Source organism: Aythya ferina (assembly GCF_964211825.1).
Source record: "Aythya ferina genome assembly, chromosome: 7".
NCBI lineage: Eukaryota > Metazoa > Chordata > Aves > Anseriformes > Anatidae > Aythya > Aythya ferina.
In genome coordinates this window covers 20309377-20321415 of record NC_140302.1, presented here as the reverse complement: position 1 = coordinate 20321415, position 12039 = coordinate 20309377, and the positions used below count along the sequence as shown (strand labels likewise).

At 41.0% G+C, this 12039-nt stretch overlaps 2 protein-coding genes across 5 annotated transcripts in view; one reads left to right on the top strand and one right to left on the bottom strand.

Annotated features, from left to right (window-relative positions):
• The window catches only part of KIF20B (kinesin family member 20B), a 36307-nt gene extending 30666 nt beyond the window's left edge, over window positions 1-5641 (bottom strand). The window contains exons 1-6 of the mRNA XM_084525944.1: window positions 5536-5641; window positions 3836-3992; window positions 3257-3343; window positions 3042-3158; window positions 2692-2830; window positions 1026-1210 (exon numbers count right to left, since the gene is read on the bottom strand). Coding sequence (XP_084382070.1) covers window positions 1026-1210; window positions 2692-2830; window positions 3042-3158; window positions 3257-3343; window positions 3836-3991 — 684 coding nt within the window. The 5' untranslated portion in view covers window position 3992; window positions 5536-5641. The remainder of the gene's footprint in view (window positions 1-1025; window positions 1211-2691; window positions 2831-3041; window positions 3159-3256; window positions 3344-3835; window positions 3993-5535) is intronic.
• A 45-nt stretch (window positions 5642-5686) lies between these two features.
• Window positions 5687-12039, top strand: part of PANK1 (pantothenate kinase 1) — a 43616-nt gene continuing 37263 nt past the window's right edge. For 2 of the 4 annotated variants that reach the window (XM_084526233.1, XM_084526236.1), the window contains exons 1-3: window positions 5689-5850; window positions 5947-6074; window positions 6439-6559. The gene's annotated coding sequence lies outside the window, so the exon portion shown is untranslated. Of the gene's footprint in view, window positions 5851-5946; window positions 6075-6438; window positions 6560-12039 lie in introns of all 4 variants that reach the window. The other 2 variants (XM_084526235.1, XM_084526234.1) reach the window with 2 other exon arrangements.

The following is a 12039-nucleotide window of genomic DNA, read 5'->3' as shown; positions in this document are numbered from 1 at the left end:
ATTATTTTATTCTTATACCGTCACTCAACCTAGATCAGTTTTACACAGCTTTTTTCCCCACACACACACAGAGAAGACTTTTTTCCCTAAAGTACTTAAAGACTGTTGAATGTAGACTGAATACATGCCTGTGCCTTTAAAGTGAGTTGTACTGCCACCTACCTTCCACACCACAGAAATTCACACTTAACTCACATATAAAATCAAGGTAACGATCTCCACAAGTTAGAATACCCCAGTAAGACCAAGCACACCACTAAGGAAATGCTTCAATCTTCCCCAATGAAAAAAGAAAATAGCACATGAATCCCTTTCTATTTTTAGTTTGTAGCATCTGCTCCTTTTTTGTAATACACCATCCATTCTGAATGAAAAACACCAAGAAGGAAGTATGCTAGTGTAAGACACAGCCCTCACAACTGTAATTGGACTAAGCAGGTTGAATTCCAGATAACTCATGCAACTGAAGTGTATTTTTGGACCGCTCAGCAGTTAATGACAGCTATCTGCTAAGACTACCAGAAACCTATTTTGTTTCACATCTTTAAAGCTCCACTGGCTTTATGCCTTTTCCATTTCAAAAGAATTTTTGGCTTCCTTCAAATACACAATGCCAAACTGAAAGAGGGAAATGACCTGAAGAGCATGAATTTCTTCCAAGTATCCTGGAAGCCAGTAAACCGTTTAAAGGTATGGACCTACTCATGTCCCCACAGATGGGGTGCTACTTACATTCAGTCTTTATTAAGGAACAGCAACCCCAGAGGATAAGTTATTAAGTGCTTAAGCTAGAGAAAAAAACCTTAGAGCTTACATGCTATCAAGCATTCAGCTACAAAACAAATCCACAGGAGACCACGGCTCATTAGCTCTATTGCTTACTTTACTGCTAATTTGAGTGCCTGCCCACTAGTAGATATACCCATGCATAAACACAGAAGCCTCTTTCCATTGAAAAATGAACAGGAGGAACACTGAGCTATCTAAGATGCATGTGCTTATCATAGAAAGAAGCACTCCTCTACCTCTTTTGTTAGACGAAGTATCGAGTTTTTAATAGCAGTTTCTTCTCTCACTTGGTCTTTAGTCAGCTTTACATAATCTCTACACCGATGGGGTTTGAGATCCATTCCTGGATATAGCCTTCCCTGAATACTTTTGAACAGCATATCCATAGTCCTCGGCAGAACACCAACGTCATCTTCTGTTCCTGTAAGCAGCATCCAAAAGAAAGACACCAGTTACTATTGTAAACAAGATATACACATAAATGAGGACAAAGATAAGTGATTCCAATCTCAAGGCATACATGAGGAATTTGGAGGCCAGTTACAACCAAAAGTAATGTTTTCCATGTCCTTACGTCAGAGTGTCTTTGGAAAGTATTGGCTTGAAGCAGCAGCTCATGCCCTATTCTTTTGATAGTACAGGATCCACCAGAACACAAAGAATGACAGCAAAAACTGTATAAGCTTAGCCTTAAGTTTGGAAAGTCTATTGCAAACACAAGTGAGACCATGTACTGGAAAAGTTACAGAACGCTCTATGAAAGTTATCTGTGCTTTTAAAGACTTAACTATTAAGCAATAGTAAGAATTGACAGGGATGAATGGTGAAGACCTAGAAGCATAATACCATGAGAAAGCATCAAATCTAAAAATGCATTAATCAAAAAAGTTAATGAATAACTACATCTCATAATATACCCCAACCCAGTTCACATCAAAAATAAATGTTTCTATTACAACAAGAAATAGTTGGCATTATCACCCCCAAGTAACGATAACTGAATTCACTGGCAGTAGTCTTCACTTATAATTCACCTAAAAGAACATTACCTAGAATGACACTGAACCTTGTGTCATAGGAAATTCACGTTTATTGAAATGACTGATCACTAGAATACCGATTGTCTTCTACTACTTCTGTGTATCAGGTAATTCATATAGCATCTAGAACTGCTGAAAATATCATAATGGAAAAAGGGGAACTTGATTCTCTGTAAATCCAGTCACCTCATTTGTTAAGACTGTTTGAAAAATAAAGAATGACATCTTCTGGCCAGAAAGGATATTGAGCTTGAACGGTACAAAAATAGAAGATCTTGACTCCTGATGTGCTGTGATATTATTGCTAAACTCGGATACATGAGGCAAGGTATAAATACTTTAAAGTAATCAAACATTTAAAATGTTTGCTCTTTGCCTATGACAAATGTAACAAACTCGGATATACTTTCTTCAAATAAGGAACAGCATGTAAGATACATATGTAACTTTGATGTAATAACAACAACAACAAAAAAAAGAAATTAGCCTGCTGTAGAGTGACTTATATACCAGGATGTGAGAAGTGTGTAGAACATGTATTTTTTCTCAACCCCCCACCGCCCCACACTGACATTCAAGACACCTGACTAAAATTGTTACAGCTTTACAAATGAATATCACTGTATGTATACATAAATTCTGGTAGTGACTCCAGTTGCTGCCAGTTTAGTGATATTTATGGAATGAGACTTTCAAAGGCAATTTGCTAATATTTGCTAATATTAAAAAGAAGCCAACACGCAGGTTCATTTAGTGTCACTAAATGAAAGAGTTAGAATGACTACCAGAAGGAATTTCTCACTTTACTAAGTGAAGAAAGTTAGTTCATTAGTTCAAGAAAAAAAAAAGTCATTACTCATACCTAGGAATGTGTATGTTTTCCCAGCATTTGTAACACCGTATGTAAAAATAAGACGATTATATCCTTCTAAGAAGTCTTGCACTGGTTGCTTCATTGTACCTTCAAAGAATTCTTCTTGAGTTGTTTCTGGTCCAAAAACCTGAACATTACCAAGAAACTGGTTAATATCTTTATTTAATCAATCAATCATTAAAGACTTTTAAAGAACCAGGTATTGTTTTGTTTATAATCTTAGACTAGAAGATTAAAAGAAGTTTGCTTGTTTTGCTTTTATTAAGTAATAGAATTCAAGCAACCTTTTTTCCCCCCCCCATAAATAACTTAAAAGCTTTTAAAGACAAGTCATTTACCTGTGAAAAAGTGAATTTCTGTATCTGCTGCCCAGCAGTTTTTTCACTCAGTCGATTCAAGGAATTTTTAGGGGGCTTCAGTATAATACTTGTTGAATCCTCCAGTAAAAAACAGTCCTATTAAAAGGAAGCAAAAGCAAAACAGACATGAAAAACAGTAAAAAGCTCACCTTACTGGAAATGCATATATATTTTTAATTAAATAAATGTCACACCTGTGATTCATTTTCTTTTTCCAATGAGGTAAATGGCCTAACACGCAGGCAAACTTCAATGTGTCCTTTAGACTCCAAACTGCTCCTCTTAAAATAAAAGATGAGAATGAAGTTAGAAGTTTGACTAGATTCTGTTTGATATCTAGCATGTTAAGGCATTGCTGTTTTCATTAGGCTATTTTGGATAGACTCATTTGATGACACAGGAAGCGAAAATAACTCACTATGTCAGTTTTCACAAGCACTCAGACCCCTACAAGAGTTCCCTGTGATAACCTAAAGTTTCAAAACAAATAATATTATAGCACACATGTATACTGCATTGCAAGAACAAAATACATTAAAAAAATCAAAATGATTAAGCTGCACTGATCTGATATTAGCCTCATCCACATGTAAAGATGATGCACCTTTTAGGTGCATCACCGCAATTTTGTCTATCCTATGCATACCCTTCAAATTAAAAGGACAGTAAGGAAGCTTTTCATCTCCTCTGTAAAATTGTAATGATTCTTACCAATGAAAGTATTACATTTATTAAAACAATCAAAATAACGTAAGCATTTAAAGCTTTCTTACCTGGCTTGTATCAGAGCTTGATGAAACCAACGAAAATTCATCAGAGAGATCTGCTTTAATATCTTCCACACTTATTGGTCCTGTTCTTTGAGGCAGCTCATCATTTGTAATGTAGGATGGTCTGAAAAATTTATCTTCATCCCAAATTGGGTCCATCCTGCAAGATGATATATCAAGTATTTTGTTTGTTATTTCTAGATAATGTAGAGTTTCTAAACTCTGACAGATGACATGAGGCTAAGTGACACCCATAACTTCTTTCAGGAGAAGGCTTTCTTCACACTGTTCATGGCTTGCACATCAAGCTTCCAATACTTGGACAGAAGCATTGACATCAGAACGCATTAAGACCAGCCACAGTTTTCTGTGAAAAGCAACTTGTCCTGGTTCCAGCTAAAACAGTGTTAGTTTTTTTCATAGTACCTAGTATGGTATTATGTTGTGGATTTAGGAGAAGAAAAACATTGATAACACACAGATGTTTCAGTTGTTGCAGAGTAGTGCTTACACTAAGTCAAGGACTTTTCAGCTTCTGTTGCTGCCCTGCCTGGGAGGAGGCTGGGGGTGCTCCAGGAGCTGGGAGGGGACAGAACCAGGACAACTGGCCCTGACTGCCCAGAGGGATGTCCCATACCATGTGTTGTAGTGCTGAACAAGAAAACTGGGGAGGTTGGCTGAGGTGGGAGAAGCTGCTGCCTACCCTGTTCCCGCACGTCAGTCAACAGGTAGCAAGCAATTGCATTGTGCATCTTGTTTTGATTTTATTATTTCCCCTTCCTTTATCTCAACCCATGAGTTTTACTTTTTTCCAGTTCCCTCCCATCTCATTGTGGAAGGGATGAATGCACAGCTGTGGGGTGCTATGCTGCCTGCTGTGCTAAACCACAACACAACTGTTTACCAGGAAAAAGCCTTTTGTGTGCACCACAACCTTGCCAAAACCACAGTGCCTGATTAGAAAATGGTTACAGACACTATTTAATAAGAATAGCCACATTGTTCCATATCCACTTTGTCACATTTTGCATTTAGTGTCCAGTTAGAATAAAAACTCCTTGCAAGATTAATCCAAGCTGCACAGTTATCTCCACAGGACCTAACAAATAGTTGGAATTGTGGAGATAACCCAATGTAGCTTAACATGAGACAGAACTCAAAGACATTCCACAGCCTAACAGTTGGTGACCATGACAGTTGGTGACTTCGCAGCTTTTATTGCACGTTACCGTAGCTCGCTGGGCTGTTACTCATGCACCACGGCAGCAAGTGTCCTGGCAATTCGACAACTATTTATTGCCCGGCTTCCCACTGTTTCTGACACAGCGACTCAGCAGCCTTCCAACGCCCATCCCCATGCCTACCCCAGAGCACCGTACGGCTGCTACCTCCCTAAAGGCAGCAGGGGACACGCAGCGCTCGTTAAAGAGCAGACAGCGGCAGGGCTGCTTCAGAGCCCCCTTGCTCCTGACCACAAAGCAACCCCCCAGCCCCGTGTGCCCCACGCCCGCCGCTTTGTTCGCCTACAGCACGCACACGGCTGCGCCCCGCGTCGCCTAACGGGCACCAGCCGGCCGCGGGGCCGCACCAGGAGGGCTGCGCAGTGAGCACAGGCCGGCAGCCGCCCTGACAGAGCCCCCGGCCGGCAGCGGCAGCGCCACGACCCGCACAGACACCCCCACCCCGGCCCCGCCACCCCTCACCTGCCCCGGGAGCAGCGGACGCCTCAGAGCGGGCCGGCCGCGGGCTCTTTTCAAATCCAGCCAATGGCAGCGCGCCGCGCCGCGCGGCATGCTGGGAGCCGGGAAGGGGCCGGCCGCTGGAATGGATGCGGCGGCGGCGCAAGGCTCGCTGGGAAATGTAGTCCGGGGGGGGGCGGGAGGTGGTGGGGCCTGCTGTGAGCAGCGGCCTGGGGGACTCCTGGAACGGCAACGGGGGAAATCCGCCGGCTTTCTTGTCGCAGCAGCGAATGCCAATCGCTGTCCTGATATCATCCTGTTCCAGAATGGCAGGGCACGGTAACGCACAGCTCTTCTAGTAATGGTAACGTACAGCTTTGGTGGTAACCGACGTGCAGCTCTCGCTAACGACAATCACCACACGTTTCTCCTCAGGCTCACTCAGGAGTGCTTTGAACTCTAACGAGGACCGGCTGTCTGCTGTGTGTTGAAATAAAAGGAAAAGGCAAGTCGAAACTAACGAACCCAGAGGTTTGTTTTTCATTTGGATAAAAGAACGCCTTGTAAGTGCAAGGAATTCGGTAAAAAAAAAAAAAAAAAAAAAAAAAAAAAAAAAAAACAGTCTACGCAGGTCTTGTACCAAGCTTTGATGAGGTTGCCTTAAATCCCATCGTTCTTTAAACAGAGGCTGTGTCATCAGCAAAAGATGCGTATTGGATCTGGGTTTGGATGCAGGCCATTTTGCAAGAGTTGCTCTGTTTTAACAGCACAAAATGATGTAACTTTGAATTTGAAATCGTTTGCTAAACATAAGCAAAAAAAGCTCTTTTAGACTCTTTGAGTCTAATTTTTAGAAGTATCCTAGTTTCTGTTGTGAACAGAAGTTACTGAACTCAGCTAATTCCAAACAACCTGTGTTCATTTCAGGAGGGGACTGAGAACAGCTGTCAAAGAAAGGGAAAAAATTGCTTCTGGGGCAAACCTGAAAGTTCTTCTCTTCCACTTGCTGGGAAGGAAAGCTGAAGATCTTCGCAGAATATTTTGCAAGGTATGTTCTGAACAACGTTGCACTATTTCCATCAGAATTTTTTTTCTTGCTAAGGTGAGGAGCATAGCAAAAGATATGCTACAAGCAACATTTTGGTTTTGTTTGAACACTAGATTTCTGAAGCTATTTTTATTAAACTGCACATGCTGCATAACTTAACCTAGTATCTCAAAGGGCTACCATCATCATTCTAAAAAAGCAAACTAAAATACAATTTAACATGCGCTCCTAACCTTACACAAACTGTGATAAAGAAAACATTAGATCAGCATAACCAACCCAGCCTGTTTTGGCGTGAAAGATGATGAAACACCATCTATGTAAATAAACTTTATGGCATTCTACCAATATAGTCTCCTTAAGTGGTTTGTGCAAGGACAGCCAGTTACAACAAATACCTGCTGCCAAAACTATTAACTCATTACCTTCTGAAATTTGATTATGTTCTTTTCAAATTCTCTGTAACTTGTGGAGCAAAGTTGTCACTCCACAAGGGGGTAAGATTTTTATAAATGACTTTTTAGAACTCTCCCCGTTATCCTTGGAAACATAGGCTGCTTGAATTTGGGACAGGGTTCAAAAGTTGTGGATAGTTTACTCATCTGAGTAATAAGATGCCTTGTGAGACAGCTTATCTCAGTTGGCTTTTACATAGCTGTCAGAAGTAATTAGAGACACAGTCAGCACTGCTGGGACTTGGCCCAGAACCCTTCAGCACATCCGAGCAGCAGCCAAACCAGGATTGGCTCCAGTACCTTTGTAGTCAACTCACCTTCCCCAGGGAATTAACAAAGTACTTCAGTATCCCGTCATTGTCCTGGGTCCACTGTTCTTCTCCCGCATTTGGCTCACAGAGACAGGCTTCCTTTCCAGTCTGTTTGCTGGGAAAGTCCTCCTGTGAGGGTTAGTTTGGAGCTCATTGGCACAGAAAGCTCCTGGTTATTGTCACAGGTGTCTCAGCAGAAATGGTGTGATTCTTGAGTTATCTTCTTGGTAGTTGCTGCATGAGCCCCTTTTCACCCCATCCTTCAGGGCAGTGCTCGTTATTTATCTTGTCATTTACACAGTTGTGGAAGCATTTCACACTGCCCTTAATTTGAAGAAGTACCCTCACTGTCCCACCCCGATCATTTGCCTTCAGGTGACATAATTTCTCATGTGTATGCAGCTAATTTTATGAACTCATCACTTTGCAGGCTGTTCATTTGCTTTTTATTTTTCTTTAGTGCCATAGGTATGCTTTCCTTCACCATACCTTCTAAGCAACAAGCTATATCCTTGGGCTTTCAATTCCCAGTTTGTTCCACACCATTTTGCTATGACCAACCCGCTTCTTTACTTTGCCTCTTGCTCATTCCTTACAACATCTCAATTTGGTTTTCCGTGGAAGATGGTCTCCTGGTGCCTGGAACCTTGAGACTAGCATAAAAGGCACAAACAGAAGAGAAAAATGGCTTGGATTCTTCAGTGCAATTTTGTGCTTCAGGGTATGCCTGCCCGAGCTCTCCCTTCATCCCTGGAGCACAGAGGCAGTCACCTGAAAACCAGCAAGTTTGGTGGCTGTCCAATGCAGACTTACACAGCGTTTCTTCCCTCAGTCAGCCACGACAGACTGCCAGACAGAGCAGGTGACAGCACCGGGGCTGGGCTGGGTGGCCAGAGCCTCTTCCCTTTCCCCCAGTTCCCCGGTGGCTGTTTCCTCAGGGTGCCCGGTGGCTCAGCATGCTGCCCTGGGGGTGAATTGGCCCCAGCCCAATTGGCCCACGGCTGGGGGCACAGCGGAGTTAAGACGGCTTGTCTGGATGCCACATGGTGTGCACGCTGTGCTCAGCTGCAGCCTGGCCACCTGGTCCCATGCCTGTGTTTTGTGTGCTGCGTGTGATCAGCACGCTGGTTTTAAGTCTTTGAAGTTCTATTTAAAAACTCGTGTATGATAAAGATAGTATTACTCGTTGAGCGGCAATGTATTGCCTTACGTAGGAGAAGGTTTGGAGTGTATTTTCTGAGATTATTTTGTTCAGTTGTGTAACTTCAGACTTAGTTAATCTTTTTTAACTAAAGTGTTTTTTAAGAGTGTAGCTGAGACAAAGAAGCTGTCACTAATTCTTCCTGTTTCTCCCTCTACCCTCTCATTACTCGTTCTGTCCTTTATTTCACAATTCTCTGTTGAACTAAAAAGATCATTTAAGCTGTAATCAACCATTTAATTTTGTAACTGAAAACATCTCAAAATTATTTATATTATCATACTACAGAAAAAAAATCAATCACTGCTTTGAAGGTCTGATCTAGCATTTTGAAATGGTTAACAACTATATGAGGGTACTTAGCTTCTTAGATTATTTTAATTTGAACAACCCTTTAATGTAACATGTAATTTGAACAACCCTTTAATGTAACATGTAACGAAGTGCCTTGTTCTATACTGGCTGTTCTGCCTTTTCTAGGGTCTTTCTGCAACTGGCAACAAATACCTCGAGACCACTACGGTGGCTAAGGGTTTGTTGCTTTAGTGCTGAAAGGAGCTGAAGCATTTGGACATCAGTCAGTTGATCAGGCCAAGCAACACAATACCATATTAGTCAGTATAATAGCAAAAGTGGCCTTAGCTGGAGAAAATGGGGAAATACGTTTTTGCATTGACACAAGTATTTGTCCCGTTAATGTATCAGTTGTTTTGTCTGATTTATTCATAGTCATGTAGCAAATGGTGTAGTTGGTTATCAGGTGTTTACCATGTCTGTTGTGAATATTAAAACAATTGTTTAAAATACACAGTCAAAGTATTTTGTAAAAATTTAGTTACACAAGAAAAAAGGACTGCTCTTAAATGAAGTGCTTATTGTTATTAAGAACAAATCTGCATAGATGGCTTTTCCATAGAATTGGTTGATAAGTAAAACTTCTGGGACATTTGTGGCATATCCTGGAGCATTAACTCTAACTCAGCCAGTTCCAGGACGCTGTCTCATTTTGTGTTAAGATTGCACTGCATCATGTAAGCTGGGTACTTTTGAGTTACTGGAAATTACGTAATTGGGGATGTAGGCAGAGAATCCACAAACAGAAATATTGATAGTATTGACTAGACATATAATATTCTTCCCTCCTAATCAACATGATGCTGATGTCTCAGGAGATACCATAAGAAGTGGTTTTGCAGTGGGAATGGTAAATTGAATCATCTGCTGAGTGGCAAAACTCACACCAACTTCTCTGTCTTCACACCTTTATCCCAGGATGTGGGATCCTTACACCACGATCTTACACCTTTAACTGCCACTGGACAAGGTTTTTGCCTTCCTTCTTCTTTAAAAATTGTTGGATAGCATTGTTGATATAGAAGGACAGACACAGTCTAGGCATGCTCACTGCTTCATAAAATGTTGTCTGTACATGCTGCTTAGATTTCATGAACATGTGTTTTAAGTGTGAATCCAAATCTTGTTTGGTTCCCTGAAATGCCTTTGTATTGTTTTTCTAAACCTGGGCCTAAGTTCTGCAAATATTTGCGTAGTATCTTTCTTCAGGTCTGGGACTAGGCCTGTTGCTGCATTTTGCTCTACAATATATTAATTATTTTCTTTGCAGATTGTGTGTTGGCTTATAGTCTCCAGGTGAAGGACTGGGGATGAATTCCAGATGTAGTTAGTAAAGTTTTATTTATCTTGATGTGTTGCTGATTCTTTTTCAATCAGCCATAGAGCTGTTCAAATATAAATATAGGTAACCATAATTTAATGTTAAAATCTGAGTACTGACTTTCCTAAAATGAAATATATCTTTGTTTTTTTTGTGTTTTTTTGTTTGTTTGTTTGTTTTGTTTTGTTTTGTTTTTCTAATAGAGGTTTCAGAAGTTCTATTTCAGTTCTAAGCTTCTTATGGCAATTATTCATATTGCAAGGAACTCAAGCTTTAATCCTTAGGATGACTTTTTTGAAAATACTGCTTCTTCTTTTGCAGTGTTACATACATTTTAGGCTATACGTAGTGGTCTAATGATTCCAGAGCCCTCAGAACAGCCCCAGAAAATTTTACCAATAGAAGTCATTCTGTTGATGATCACATTTTCACCCGTTGTTCTGTCATTTTACTTGAAACTTAGTAAGAAGTACATTAGAGCATGAGGTCAATACAAACCCAGAACAATGCAATGCAGAAGTAGTAAAACTGGCTGAATGCCAAGATGTTTCTTAAGATATATACATATTTATTAGTTTCATGCAGAAGCTGCAAGACTGGATGCTGTAGTATCTCAAAAATGTAAGGTGTTTCAAAAAGATGAGGTTCCGGGGCCAGAAGATTACTGCTTATGTAAGATGGGCTAAATCCAAGGAGCAGGATATGTTACAGTGCAGCCACTACAGTATTTCAGTGTAGTATTACTCATTGGTCTGGCTCTTATACCCAGGACATAGCTGCATTTATTCTTGGCAGCACCACTGTCTGTCTTGACCTCAGAAGCTAGTGCTGTTCTCTGGCGTTACGTACTGTTCCTCTGAATGTCATCATGGCGTTGGGCACTCTGGGCTTCTCCCTGACCCCATGTGAAGATGTGGATGGAGTGGGACAGTCACGCCACTGACCTTCAGATGTTGGATTTGGGCTTCCTGGAAAGAGAGGAGAAAAGTGCTCAGAATTGTTTCAGGCATAGGTTAAATTCTTGTTCTGGAAGTGCTGTTATTCTGCTTGGTACAGCCAAACAACGTGACCACAACCTGCATTGCCCAGGAGGAACCTTGCTTTCTTTACTAGCCTCTTAGTTTAGATATAAAAGTAAAACGTGTAGTATTAAGTGACACTGTTATCCTACAACATGATAGAAAGCAAGGAAGGCACATCTAGAAAACAAATTTCTCAACCAGTGACTTATCTCTAAAGCACTTGAAAGTAATGGCTCTTCGACAATAGAAAATGACCCAGGGCGTTTCCTGTTTCTGTGTGAAGTCATCTCTTTTTTTTTCCTTTTACTCTTCTAAAGCCTGTATTTTAGTAGTATATCAGGATGCACAGTGCCTATCCTGTAGGAAAGAGAAAAGGCAGGGGGTTTAATACATGTCAAACATCTGTCCTGCGTGGAGTTGTACTCCTGAGAGAAAGGACCTGGGTTTGTACCATGCAGTGCTGAACAGAAACACAGCCATCTTCCCTGAAAGTGGGCTGGCAGGTTAAATGTGATAAATAGGCATGGAGTCTCAGTTGCTTCTCAAAAGGAAGGTTAATGAACAGATAATTGTTTAAATACATTCTTAAACCATTATTTTCAGCCAGACTGACAAGCAGATCTGCATGGACAAACAAATTCTGGGGCAGCAGAAGAGCAGGCAGAAATGCTGGTGGGACAGGAGGGCCAGGCTGCTTCTCTTCTGTTAGGCCCTCAGAGATTGGCTACGCTGCTTGTCAAGTTGCATCTTTGGCAGTTCTTCAACCAGAAGTCAAATATGCTGGCTGGATATACAAATATGCAGCCTGATATACTT